This window comes from Channa argus, chromosome 23 (assembly GCF_033026475.1).
Source record: "Channa argus isolate prfri chromosome 23, Channa argus male v1.0, whole genome shotgun sequence".
Taxonomy (NCBI): domain Eukaryota; kingdom Metazoa; phylum Chordata; class Actinopteri; order Anabantiformes; family Channidae; genus Channa; species Channa argus.
In genome coordinates, this window is record NC_090219.1 from 9,520,210 (window position 1) to 9,533,899 (window position 13,690).

The following is a 13,690-nucleotide window of genomic DNA, read 5'->3' on the forward strand; positions in this document are numbered from 1 at the left end:
CTGGACAGGATCAGGAATCATGTTAGATGTGTTGGAGATAAAGTCAGAGACATGTACAGAGGACAGACTGTGAAAATGTCGGTAGAAGGATGCTGAGGTGGGAGCTGCCAGGCAGGAGGTCTAGAAAAGGTTGTTCCTGAAAAGGAACAAGCTGAAAGGAAAACAAGTTAACCCTGTGCTGCTCACCATTATATAACTGAACAAAAGGAACCAAAAACACTTGATAAAAAAGAACAACCTTAAGCTGTTTCTCTTTCTGGGTGAGCTGTGCTTTGAGTCGTTCGACCAGGTTTTTCATGGTGTTGCTGGGGGAGCGAACGTTGGCCTCCTTCTGGGCCTCCAGCTCACTTCGAAGGTAGTTCATCTCCTCCTCCATTTGGACCATCTGGCTTCTCTGATCCTCAGTCTCATGAGTCAGAGCCTTCACCTGGGCAGCATGATACTCTTGCAGTCTGCAAGACATGATCTCTGTCAGTTTATTGAATAATATACAGATTCTTAATGTGTGTTATTACATAACAGCCTCTTCTGTAGTTAAACGGTAGTTACACCGTAAGTATTCGCACTTATCATGGAATTATTTAATACTTGCCCCTTAACTACTGAATACTGTTACCTGTCGGCACCTGTCTTACCTCTTTATCTTACTCCACACTGCCTAACCTGGCACCAGGTGCTTGTTCTGTCTTTTCACTGAAGCAGTGTAGCGTTTAGGTTAAGTGGAATTTTCAAACCTAATACTCCTTAATACACAGCAATAGCAAAAGTATAACTCTCTAATTTATTCTAAACAAATTCAATGTTGTTCCATGGATGTAAATCTTAACTTAAGCCCCACTACTGATTTAGTACCTTAAATGTAACCTCTACAATTTAACCTGTACCCCTAACCGCCCGTTCCTCTCCCCAGCTGTGCAGTGCGGGTCCGAGCCCGGTAGAAATCGGGGAGGCTTGCGTCAGGAAGGGCATCCGGCGTAAAAAGCTGTGCCAGATCAACATGTGGAAAATGATCCGCTGTGGCGACCCTGAACTCACAGGATAAGCCGAAAAAAAAAAAAAACTATTTAAGGTGCTAAATCAGTAGTGGGGCTTATTTTGCGTCTAATGTTTAGCATTACTAACTTAATGAACTACATTAAAAGAGAACATGAAAAAAAAATAAATAAAAAATCTACTTTTGCTCTAATATAACCTTCACTATTGAGCAGTAGCTCAAAAATCAGACAAAACACCAATTGATAATCACTTTGACATCTCCTCGGCGTGTTGGTTAGCCTCTGTTTCCATGGCTCTCCTCTGTCGCTCTAGCTCAGCTGTGGTCAGGTTCAGCTTCTCTGTGATAGAAGAGAGGGAGATGTCCTGTTCTGCCATTGTCTGCTCCAACTCAGCCAGACGCTCCAGATGTTTGGAGGTAGGTATTTTGAGAGTGGGCTTCTTCATCAATTCCTAGACAGATATCAGAGGCATCATTAAAAGAAAGAAAAACAATACTTCGTCAGAGTCGTGAAATTTCAAGTTCCAGTCAAACGCTCAAGACTCTCAGATTTTCTAAATTACACTTGTAAAAAGTGAAAGTTTGCCAACAAAGTTTTGGCAGCGTGAAACGCAATACAAGTGCAGTATCCTTAAATATGGGAACTAAGTCTATGCTCTGTATTATATAATCTGGACTTCTACCCATGTTGCTATTTTCCCAATGGTCCAAAATGTCAAAGCTTTGGTAGGAAAAAAAAGTACAGATCTCATAAATAAAGAAATGGATACACGTGTACCATGGCTGTCTGTTTAAAGCGCTCTAGGGAGGAGTCTGTGTGCAAGTCCAGCTTCTGATGCAGCATTCTGAGCTCCTTCTGGTGTCTCTTTATCATCTCCTCTTGATCCTGAAATAAAACGGAGAAGGGCTAAGGACATAAAATATAAATTTCTGTAATTAGGAAACATTTAAGGAACTTTATATTACTTATTGATGAAATATCGAACTTAAAATTCGACATATTTTAAGTTATTTGTCCACCTCTGTCTTAATCTTGATTTGTTGATTCAAATAGTAAACAAAAGTGCAGAGATTTGTGGTTTTGCACCCACGAGGGCGACTGTGGCGCAGGAAGGTAGAGCGGTCGTCCACCAATCTCGGAGTTGTTAGTTTGATCCCCGGCTCCTCCGGTCACATGTCACATGTCCTTGAGCAAGACACTGAACCCCAACTTAGTTGCTCCCGATGAGCGTAGCAGCTCCCCGATCGGTGTGTGAGATTGTGTGTGACATTGTGTGTGTGAATGGGTGAAAAGCGCTATAGAAGTGCAGACCATTTACCATTTAGACACTGAACTGAGTTAATGTATTAATAAATACTTGCACACATAATCGTTGTCTCATTGTACCTGTCTGGCTTGAGAAAGCTGGTTTTGATATTTCTTTAGGATGTCTTCTTTTTTATCAAGTCGCCCCTGAAGGTCTTTAATGGTCTGATGGGCCAATTTGAGGGCAGGCTGACAGTCTGATTGGCCCTCTTCATGTTTGGCAAGGTCAGCTAGTAACCGTTCTCTGTTGGCAGCAGCTGGAAGCCGAAGACGCAGCTCGTTGATCACTTTATCCCTGGAGACGATGTTCTGTTCTGCCTTCCACAGAGCTGCTTCTTTCTCTTTCAACTTCTGCAAATAAAAGGAGAGTTTAAACAGTGTGATGTGTTCATTCAAAGAAAACAGAGTTAAGGTCAAACTCATTAGCACCCAAGGAACTTTGCAACAATTCCAGAAAACTTTACATAGTAAAGCATCGTCAACGGTAGGGACCCTATTTGGTACATTTTTAAATATGAAATACATCTTTGTACATTTGCTTCATACCAAATGTAGTGAGAGTTGAGGTGGTCAAAGTAATGACACACAGGGCCCTTGGAAACTTTGACTAAATGTTTCAGGGAAGACTGTTGTGAGGTTTCTTCATCGTGATTGGATGGAGTTCCTCCACAGTTCTCTGGTCCTCTCCCACAGTCCAAAGACATGCTTGTTAGGTCCATCCTTGACTCGAAATTGTCTTAAAGGGCGACTTTACCAATTTGTAACTTGCTTTCTATGGCTTTAGTTTAGGCTCTTAATGTACATGAATGCTTTTAAACTTCCCTCTGGCTTCACTGTATTAAACTTCTCCGTTTCTAGGTGAAAGACTCCTCCAGATGACTCCTAATGATTTAAACATTAGGAGTTCCAATCATGTCAGCTGGGGGAGCTCTGGAAAACCATTTGACCATGTTTAGAAACTCCACGGTGTGAGCAAAAAGTTGGCATAATCTGAGCGGAGGGTTCCCCCAAGTGATGTCATGTGGAGGTATTTTTCAGATAAAAGTAGACAGATATTTTAATAAAGGGACATTTGATTGCATTCAAACCAAAAGAAGCAAATTCTAAAAAAAAAAAATTAAAAAAAAAAAAAAATCAGTGAAGGCATCTTTTAAAGGAGATTTTGCTTTTGGAAGCAATAGAACTAAAAACACTTATATTTGAAAAGTTAAGGGTTTCGTTTGATTTCATAAAGCAAACTAATAAATAAGATCTTAACTGTATATATTTTATATATATATATATATATATATATATATATATATATATATATATATATATATATATATATATATATATATATATATATATATATATATATATATATATATATATATATATATATATATATATATATATATATATATATATATATATATATATATATATAAAAAAAAGGAAAGAATACCACACCTCATCCAAACTTTTGCAGGTGGCCTGTGTGTCCAAGATTGTACGAACATGCTGTCTGATTTTACCCAAAGCAAATTCCAACTGATGAGCCAGTGGTAGACTTGGGTCTGGTAGGAAGTCCGGACCTTCCTCAAGCTGAAAACAAATATTTCTATGGTAATTAGCAGGCTTTAAAAGCAGACACGCGAACTGTAAATCCTGCTTCATTATTTCTAAACACATATGGTAATAAAGTAAATACTACAACTAATCGTAGCCTTGATGACAAAATGTTTAAAACTTGATGTTCATTTGAGCTATTTCATCATCAGTGCTTAGAAACATGTGTTTACCTTTTCTGCAGCACTCAGAATTTTATTCTGCTGCTTCTCAAACTGTTCCAGTTGACGCTCCATCTCCACCTCTCGCTGATCCCATGCAAGCTGGCGTTCTTCTTGAAGCTTTGCAGGGCAAAGGGAGAACTTTTCTTGATTATCTTGATATTGAAATATTACCAACTGAGGTAATTATTGAGTTATTGAGTCATACTGGACTCTACCTTTGTATTTAACTTGAATGTCCCTAAAGTATGACTTGACTTATTTAGAAAACTATTCCTGTATCGCCAGGATTTTGTTTTTCTTCTCTCACCATGTGTAGCTGCACAATGTCCCCCTCCAGCATGCCGATGGATCGTTCTTGTTCTTCAACCAGATTCTTAAGATACCTGATCTCCTCCTTCTGGACCACCAGCTCCCTGCCTTTCCTCAGCTCCTGCAAGCGAACTTCTTCCATCTTCTTGTGCCACTCCGTTACCTGTTTAAATGTATAGACAGTGGGATGGGTTTCAGTGATACCCGCTTATAAGTTGTGGGGAATGAGTGATAGCATTTATATCTGTCAGTCAATCAAAATGACCTTCTGGGCCCCTTTTATATCCTTTAGTGTTGAGATAAGCTCCTCCAGCCCTTGAAGTCTCAGCTCCAGTTCCTCCGCCCTACCCTCTGCCCTCCTCCTCTCCTCCTCAGCTTTCCTCCTCTCCTCTTGGGCTTTTACTCTGTCCTCCTGGAGGCCCATCATAGCCACAGAGAATTTCTCCTGTTGGGCAAGCGGCAGCGCTCCAGCAAACTGCCTACGGAGCGACTGGATGGTCTGCCGTAGGTGCTTCGAGCGATTACTGCCCTCCTGGCGGGCGAGAAACAGAGTGCGCTCACAGGTATCCAGCTGCTGTTCGGCACGCAGCTTGTAAGCCTCCAGCTGTTGGATATGCGAGGTGGCAGCCTCTAGCTTGGCCAAAGCAGCCGACTCACTGATCTGCAGAGCCACAATATGTTGGTGGAGCTTTGCAATGAGGGCCTTCTCATCTGACTGCGACTACGGGAAAGATACAACACTGTCAAGACACTTAAAACAATTAAACACAACGTACGAATGCACATGCCTGCCTGCTAGACCACCAAGGTCCTTTTGTGCACAAAAGGCACAACGATTTATAAAGGCAGAAGAGGAAAAGTTAATAATGCTTCCTAGGTTCAATTAAACCAAAAGCCAAATAACTGAGCAGTGTGTGTATGTATGCTGTAAGTCTTATCCTCCTGTGGTTCCTGTCTGCTTTCTTATGCAATGGCTCATAAATGGCCCCAAAATATCTAACCAATCCAGTTACCTGATAGTCCAGTATTTGTCTCCTCAAAGCTTCTACTTCCTTCTCTTTGGACTGTTGTCTTGCCTGGAGAGCAGACACCTGCATGACGGCAACATCAGATACCTCTTGAAGCCTGTAACGAAAACACACATCACAATCTTTAAATACATATTTAAACTGTATATTGAAAATGAGGTTCCTATATTCTACAGACACAGTTCACAACCTATGTATAAAATGCAAGCAAGAAAATTCTATTGCATAACTAAGACGTCACACACATACACATATCCAATAATAAAATATTAGTTTAAACCTTATTAGAAGTAGTACTATCAAAATAAATCTAAAAATGTGAACTTAAAAAGTACTATGCATTTAACATTGGGGACTCTATTTTCCGTAAAGGGAAATTCTTCTGCTTTTCTCATTGAGGCCAGGACGTTTATATAATTTACTCACAAAGTTATTCTAGAATTCCAAATGCAATATGTAACAAAACATATATTTCGCGAGAAGAACCTCAACGATGATTCTCTGTCTCCACATTGTTAAACGTACTTTGAAACCTCGATGCGAAGCTCTGCCTCGATCTTCTCCAACTCTGCAATCCTGGCTCTGTCGGCATCGCTCACAGCTTTGCTGATGCTGTCTGCCAACTCATCTCTCAGCTCCCGCTCGACCCTCTGGGCCTCCACATTCATCTTGGTTAACTAAGATAAAAACCGAACTATCACTGCTTGAAAAGATTCTTTACTCTTTGGGGGAAATGTTGGTTTCTACTGATGTTTTCGGAGGTCACGAACCGAAAATATTGAGTGAAATAAAACAAAATTAAAAAACACCTCCCATGCATCATCTGGGCAGGTTACAAAGGCGTCATGCAGCCCAACACTTTACTGTAAGACTGCGTGTCCGGCCAGTGAACAACACATCATTTACCTCTGCAAACTTGGACTCCAGCTCTAAGTTTCTTTCTTCCGCCTGCTTCAGGGAGTTCCTCATATGTTCATACATGTTGTGGGCATGTTCAGCTCTCTGCCGCTCATTTAGCTCCTTCATCTCTAGTGTGGTGATTCGTCTAGCAGCCGATACCATCTCGTTGTTGGCCAATGCCTTGCCTGCCTTATCCATGCCGTTTTCACCTCCTGGTATTAAAAAAAAAAAAAAAAAACCACAACACCACCACACAATTTGGGATGAGAATCTGATATGCAGGTTTGAAACCACAAACTAGAGAAAACATGATTTATGGAGAGCAGTTTTTTGTTTTTTGCAGCCCGCTTAGCAAACCCCTATCACACAGACTGTCAAAAAAGGACTGTGATGACACCACCAGCCACAGCTCAATCGATAATAAATAAATGAATAAAATCTGTGAAAAATCTAAATACCTAAACTGATTATAACAACTGCTATTCTTAGTTTACCGATTAAATGGCCGTTTTCCCATGCTTGCTCCAAAGTATTCAGCTTCTCCTTCGTGATCTCCAGTTCTTTATTCAGGGCTGAGATTTGCTCCCGTAGAGACTCATTCTCACTCTGAGAGACAGAAAAATGAATGTTGAGGTCAGTGAATTGTGAACAGCCAAAAAGAGATGAAGATGTATGTAACCGAGGTTTGGTGAAAATGGAGAAGTTAACGTGTGTTAATACCTTCAAATGTTCAAGGTTGGTGGTTCTCTGTATAAGGCGGCTGTCCCTCTGCAGCAAGTCTCTGTATTTGACTGTTAGCTCTGTGTACTGTTTGTTAGCCTTTTCCAGGTCCGATGAGGGCACACTATCATCCAAGGCCTTCTGCAGTGAGGCGATTTTATATGTAGCCATTTCCTAAAGACAAAATGCGTTATGATAAAAAGGGCATTGTCTTGTGGTCTCGTGTGCAGCTACTGGTCCTACCATCCTGCCCGACGTTTTGCTGTTGCTTTAGTTGCTCTGTTCTTTTCTCTCTCCACTTTCAAGGTAGGTGGTCGCCCATGATCATCGTTATAGTCCTGACTTTACTCTGTAAAGTGCCTTGAGATTACTTTGGTGGGAATTGGCACTAGATAAATAAAGTTGAATTGAATTGGATTGGTAAAACATCAATAATGTTGGAAGGGGGGGGGGGAGGCTGCCTATTGATCATAGCGTCGGAGGTTTGCACCCCACAGTTTCCAGCCACATGTCCCCGTGGCAAGACAATGAACCCCCAATAGCCCATCCCCATCAGCAGCCGCACGGTGCCGGCTTCAAGCCCGGTAGAATTTGCGGAGTGTTGGGTCAGGAAGGGCATCAGGTGTAAAAACGGTGCCAAATCATTAGTTACAGGATTTTCAATAAATTACCATTTGGTTTTGAGTTGGACTGTCCCCGACTCCTAACCTTGTCAATTGGCTCACATATGGCTGTTCAAAACAACCATTTGACCATTTAATACGGATGTCACAAAACTAAAAACAAACAAAAAACACCATGTCAGTCAAACAGAGGGAAAAGCGATCGGTTAAATGAGTCATCTCTCTCCGAGTTAAATGTCAGCAAATGACAGTAACACTAATTTGATGCACACCTAGTGGGGCTGGATTCTCTCTGCTGCTAAATAAGAGTTCTGTGACTTTGTGTGTGAGTCAAAAAATGATTCCATTTAACAAATGCCAGTGGGCAACGGTGTTTACCAACTGCAGGTGGAGAAATTTCACAGCGTCATGCATGTACATGAAAGCAAGCACTCCAGCAGCATGTGGTGCATGTGCACAACATTAGTGCATGCTTTTAGGTTAATTGGTGAAACATTAGTGCATGCTTTTAGGTTAATTGGTGATTCTAAGATCGCCTGTGGTTGTGAATGTGAGTTTGTATTGTTTTCCGTCTCTGTGTCAGCCCTGAGAGAGAGTGTACGCTGCTATTTGCAGCTGGAATCTGCACAACGCAACTCTTAATGAGAAAAGCAGTAGAGAGGATGGTTGGATAGAGGATTCCCCTTATTATTTGCAGCTATATGATTTGTGCTGTTAACTGTCTACTGATGGGCCTTCTGACTGAAGATCCCATTGATCAATTTCAGGGAGCAACCGTGTTTCTGAGTACCGGTGTTTTGGTTTTTGTGTACCTTGTGTCTCTGCAGGTAGCCGATCCTCTGGGTGACAGAAACCTGCATCTGGCTGCTCTCATCTCTCAGCTTGCTGTTCTCCTTGCGGAGGTGCTGTTCCTGCTCCAGCAGGGTCGTGTAGCGCAGCGTCAGTTTCTTCTCGTTAACTTTCAGCACTGTAAGCTTGCGTAATGCTTCGCTCAGCTGCCTCCTGATTTCTTCTGGATCCTTCTTAAGTGTGTCCAGCAGCTCCTGATGTTCGAAACAAATAAACGCGCATGGTTAAAACGCAGGTCTTTCTTGTGAGGCGATTTGTTTTAGTATAGTCTTACTTATATTTAAAGTAAGGAATGAGTGTTTTTTTTCCTCCTTATGTGAGCATTTCACATTTACTGCTTATGAGGAAGAAGTTGAACACACACAGAAACAAGGAAATTGGTAGTAAACTGTTCATCTTCAATTCTTTGTGTGTGTTTCTTCGTGTGAGTGAGACACGACGACTTACATTGAACTCTTGTATTTTAACAGCGTCCACATGCTTTTGCTCCTCAAGCCTGTTCTTTATTTCTGTAAATGTCTCTTTCTCGGTTTGCCATTCAGCCTTCTCACTGAGAAATAGAAAACCCACAGTAAAACGTATTCAAACATTTGCAGTTAAGGTTACAGGCCAGCTATACCTTCCAAGAAACATTCTTGTAAACCCACCTTAGGTATTCTTTATAAAGGAGTCCCTGTTGGTGGCTGATGACTGCAAACTTCTCTTTGTATTCCTCAAGTGTTCCAACGAGTTTCTTGCTTCTTTCCTCTTTGTTTTTAAGTTCCTGTTTCACATGGGTATTATAAATGATCAATGTAAAGTTGACACATACAGTTGCAACCAAAAGTAATGTCATTTCCTGGTTTTCTGCATAAATTGGTCATAATCTGATCCACACCAAAGTCACAAATATCAACATTTATATTTCAAAACGGATAAAACACTGTTGTAATCTTTATTGAACATGCCAAGTAAACATTAAACATACAAAGTAATGTCGGAAAAAGTAATGGCAAGACTACGCTTCTGTCACTAAACATAAGTTGGAGTCAGGTGTCTACAAACCAGAATTTCAAATGAGCCTTGAGTAATAATAATCAGCATCAGAGTTTCTATGATTACGACTAATCATAATAATTATTAATGATTAACATGTAGCTGGAAAGAGTAACAGAGTAATCTTAAAGACTTTTAATCTTCATCATTCCATAGTTGGACATATATTGTCTATTGGTTTAGATGATTTGGTACTGTTGGTACTCTCCAAAGGCCCAGCCCAGAATGCTCAATAAGGTAAAAAAGCAACCCTAGAGTAACAGCTAAAGACTAAAATCTGTGTTTCTGACTCAACAATACGAAAACACCGAACAGGCACTGTAGCGTACACATCGTGGAGGAAGCTGTTGGTTCCCAAAAACAACACTGCAGCATGCCTGAAGCTTGCCACAGACCACACTGATAATCCAAACACTGATAAACACTATTGACAAAAATGTCTTATGGACAGATGATGAATTGTTTGAGAAGAACACACAGCATAAATACATCATTCCTATAATGAAGTATAGTGATTTGGGGCTGTATTGCTGCCTCTGGTCCTGGACCACAACAATACAGCAATACAGGTCCAGTTGACTTTTCCTGTATATTAGAGAATAACGTTAGAAGATACCGGGTGATGCGGCAGGACAAAAAAAATCTAAACATCAAAAGCTTTAGAAACTCTAAACTCAAAATCTGCTGTTTGGAGTGGCCCAGTCAAAACCCAGGCCTCAACCCAATAGAGATTCACTGCATCGACCAGAAGAGAGCTGTTCACATCAGAAATTAAAGAATACGGCTGAGGTGAAGCAATTCTATAAGAAGCAATGGTCCAAAATTCTTCCTGGATTTTGTGCAGGTCTAATCCACAGCCACAGGAAGTGCTTGCTTAAGGTTTTTGCCAAGGTCGATGCCAATTAATGTTGCAATTACTTTTTCCACCATGATTTAAATGTTATTTGAGTATGTTCAAAAAAAAAACAAAAAAAAAAAAACATGAAAGATAATAACTTTGTTTTATCTGTCAGAAATATTGTGTTTGCTGATTATTGCACACATTATAGAGAAAACCAGGAAACTGCAAACAATTCCATAACTTTTTTTTGTGACTTTAGTTGAATCACACCGCTTTAATTTTTAAAACAACACTGACCTGAAGAAGTCGAACTGTGTACTCATTCAGAGAACTGAGGACCTGAGTGCTGCTGGGCTCCAGCCCCTTGGGGAGGGTCAGAGGTTGGAGGATGACTCCACTGCTGCCTGACTTCTTGAGAACTTCCAATTCACCTTGCAACTGATTCATCTGACAGGCACAGATAAAGGAAATCACACAAACAGCCAGGCAGCCAAACCTTGGCTTAACAAGTAAAAGTTGTCATTCTACCAAACAAAATTCACAAAGGTTTTCTCCTGCTATTGGCTTATTTAGAATATTTTTAGAATAACACTCCAACAGTGGAATCACTACAATGCAAATGTCATTTTTATAAAGATTGTGTCAAACAGTCCACCAAAGAAAGTAATAAACTATTGCAGTGAACCACAAAAGCGAATGGTGGTAACACAATGACAACTATAACTGCAGCCTAGAGACATGGGTTTGATGATAAGACTTTCATGATCAGGGATCCAACAAACATTTGGCAATTTGTCATTATGCCAGTTTTTCAATTGACAGTCGGGTCAGTTTAAATACTGAAGGTCACTGTAACCTGAACATGTGTTTACATCCTTGTTATATGAAACAGATGTCCCACATGTTGAAAACAGAAGAGAAAAATTAGGTAAAGAACTGTTCCATTCATGCGAATACCTCTCAGAGACACAGAGAATGTCGGGTCTTGGCACTGTCTCTATAAATCTTCATTATGCACATTACACATTACAAAAAATTCTATCCCTACTGTCATGTAGTGATAGATTGTCACACATGCTTTTGATTTGAAAAAGGTTTTGGAATGTGGATATGGCCTTGAGTTAATACCTGACTTTGAACAAATTGATAAATCATTTTTAAATGTGTCACGTGGTTTAAAAAAAAAAAGGAAAAAAAAAAAAAGGGCACACACACTGTCAAAATCTTTTTAAACACGATACATAATACATGCTGGATGTACCTTTTCCTGGGCTCTGGCAAGCTGGCTGAAGCTGCTGCTTGCCTCCTCGCGGGCTGATTTCAATGCCTGCCTCAGTTCTTCATTTCTCCCCAGCACCTGATGAATTTGGGACTTAAGATGAAGGGCTGACTGAGGCTGTTCGGCTGTGTTGTTGATATCTATAACCTATTAAAAAAGGTAGAAGAGTTAAGGTGAAATCGAAATTAAAGAAATATAAATAAAAGACCATGAAATCATTTAAAAATGTGCCTCGTCAGTCAGGAAAAAAAAAAAAAAACCCAAAACGCATTTACTTTTGTGTTCAAACTCAATGCTGACAGTAAGCATCAATTTACTACTACTACTACTACTACTACTACTACTACTACTACTACTACTACTACTACTACTACTACTACTACTACTACTACTACTACTACTACTACTACTACTACTACTACTACTACTACTACTACTACTACTACTACGCATGTGGCCTAGTGTTTCCTTCCACTTTCTCCTGTGCTGGACATGGCAGATGCTGAGCCCTGAAGTCAAGGTCAAACAAATGTCTTTGTCTCTGATTCCACTACCAGAAAACCTCACCTGAATGACTGAGAATCTTCAGCAACAGCACGGCAGGATCCATCAAAGTCTGACTACTCTCAACTTTTAGCTGGCTCAATAAATTTGTTTTCATTATGTTGCTATGAAACAAGCTCTGTGCTTCATCCACTGACAGAAACAATGAAATAACTGCAAGGCTCATCTAACCATTGTTTTCAGTACAGCAAAACAAATAGTTTAGGTCTAGACTGGATATATGAGGTGCAGCATTTCCTCCTTTCCTCACAAACACTAATGCCCTGCTCTTGAGCAAGGTGCTTTACCCAAACTGCTCCAGTGGAGCTGCTCAGTGTCCACAGGTCAGTGGTTGTTCTAGGTAACTTCCAGGCGTGAATGTGTGTGTAACAGTGTGATTGTGATCAGGTCGGCCCAATAAAAGCAATGGTCCCACCAGTGAATCTATTTGGAATCTTCTCCTTTTCTATTGTTAAGCTGTGTACGAAATGACATTTTTCCACACAAAATGAAAATTAACCTTTACTGTATTATTGTCCTAAATTTTCTTCTGTCTTCGCCAGTTTTTTGATTGTGGAAAATAAATAAATAAATACATAAACTTACATCTGCCATTCTTTCCAGAATGGGAAAACTGAAGGCAGCATCAGATGAAGAGGCTTCTTGATTAATTCGCATAGCTTGAAGAACATCTTTTAGTGCAGCCTCCAAATCACTTTTCACTTTTGACAGTTCTTCCACTATGAGTTAACATAAAAAAAAAACAACGTCACGGTAAGATATTTAATTTACTTGAAAAGGCTTAATGTTTTAAAAATAAAAATGTTTTAATAATCTTTCAGCTTTTAAGAAACTGAACCTAAAGATAATAAAACAGACTCAACTCTAAATATGTGTTCAGATGTACTTACATTTTACTTGGAACTGGGTCTTGTTCAATTCCAGCTCCCTCTCTTTTTTTGTCAGTTCTTTTCCTAAATACTCATTCTGCAAATACATGTTAGATCACTGAAAAGCTGTGTTGCACAATGTGAATTAGCACCAAACTAGACACAGCTCTATACGGTTACGGTTTCCTCATTATCAGCTATAAGTAATATATATGTCAAATATCAAGCAAAATACCACTTTTGACATGTAATTTGGGCTGAATGTTCTGTATCCGAGCAACAACAAAGAAAAAGCTCAGGTTATTATCGCTTTCTTTGGTTTGTGCACACCAAGGCTCTCTTAAAACAATATTCTGTGGATGGCAATGATGATAAATTAGATTAACTTATTAGATAAATAAGATTTTAAAATGTTGCTTGGTCAGGGATTCACCGCTCTTCTAAAAACTGGGCTTTGGTTAAAGATGCCTGATTTGACGGAACTTACCTTGCGTCTGATCTCTGTATCTGTGTAAGTGCTGCTTTGTTCAAATGTTCTGCTGGACCGGATACTGTCCTCCAGCAGCAAGTCCAACTGTGGATTCCCTACAGAAACATT

The 13,690-nt window shown here is 40.0% G+C and overlaps 1 protein-coding gene across 6 annotated transcripts in view; it reads right to left on the reverse strand.

Moving 5' to 3' along the window:
* cep290 (centrosomal protein 290) overlaps positions 1 to 13,690 on the reverse strand; it is a 30,376-nt gene that overhangs the window by 7,384 nt on the left and 9,302 nt on the right. For 5 of the 6 annotated variants that reach the window (XR_010912242.1, XM_067493852.1, XM_067493850.1 and 2 more), the window contains exons 16-36: positions 13,580 to 13,677; positions 13,114 to 13,189; positions 12,809 to 12,942; positions 11,642 to 11,806; positions 10,678 to 10,827; positions 9,152 to 9,267; positions 8,952 to 9,054; positions 8,468 to 8,698; positions 7,033 to 7,206; positions 6,807 to 6,918; positions 6,319 to 6,524; positions 5,938 to 6,089; positions 5,398 to 5,509; positions 4,650 to 5,105; positions 4,383 to 4,547; positions 4,085 to 4,192; positions 3,753 to 3,887; positions 2,382 to 2,651; positions 1,773 to 1,880; positions 1,247 to 1,446; positions 239 to 452 (exon numbers count right to left, since the gene is read on the reverse strand). Coding sequence is in view for 5 of the 6 variants with exons in the window: in XM_067493852.1 (XP_067349953.1) it covers positions 239 to 452; positions 1,247 to 1,446; positions 1,773 to 1,880; positions 2,382 to 2,651; positions 3,753 to 3,887; positions 4,085 to 4,192; positions 4,383 to 4,547; positions 4,650 to 5,105; positions 5,398 to 5,509; positions 5,938 to 6,089; positions 6,319 to 6,524; positions 6,807 to 6,918; positions 7,033 to 7,206; positions 8,468 to 8,698; positions 8,952 to 9,054; positions 9,152 to 9,267; positions 10,678 to 10,827; positions 11,642 to 11,806; positions 12,809 to 12,942; positions 13,114 to 13,189; positions 13,580 to 13,677 (3,485 nt within the window). In the remaining variant the exon portion in view is untranslated. The remainder of the gene's footprint in view (positions 1 to 238; positions 453 to 1,246; positions 1,447 to 1,772; positions 1,881 to 2,381; positions 2,652 to 3,752; positions 3,888 to 4,084; positions 4,193 to 4,382; positions 4,548 to 4,649; positions 5,106 to 5,397; positions 5,510 to 5,937; positions 6,090 to 6,318; positions 6,525 to 6,806; positions 6,919 to 7,032; positions 7,207 to 8,467; positions 8,699 to 8,951; positions 9,055 to 9,151; positions 9,268 to 10,677; positions 10,828 to 11,641; positions 11,807 to 12,808; positions 12,943 to 13,113; positions 13,190 to 13,579; positions 13,678 to 13,690) is intronic. The other variant, XM_067493851.1, reaches the window with a different exon arrangement.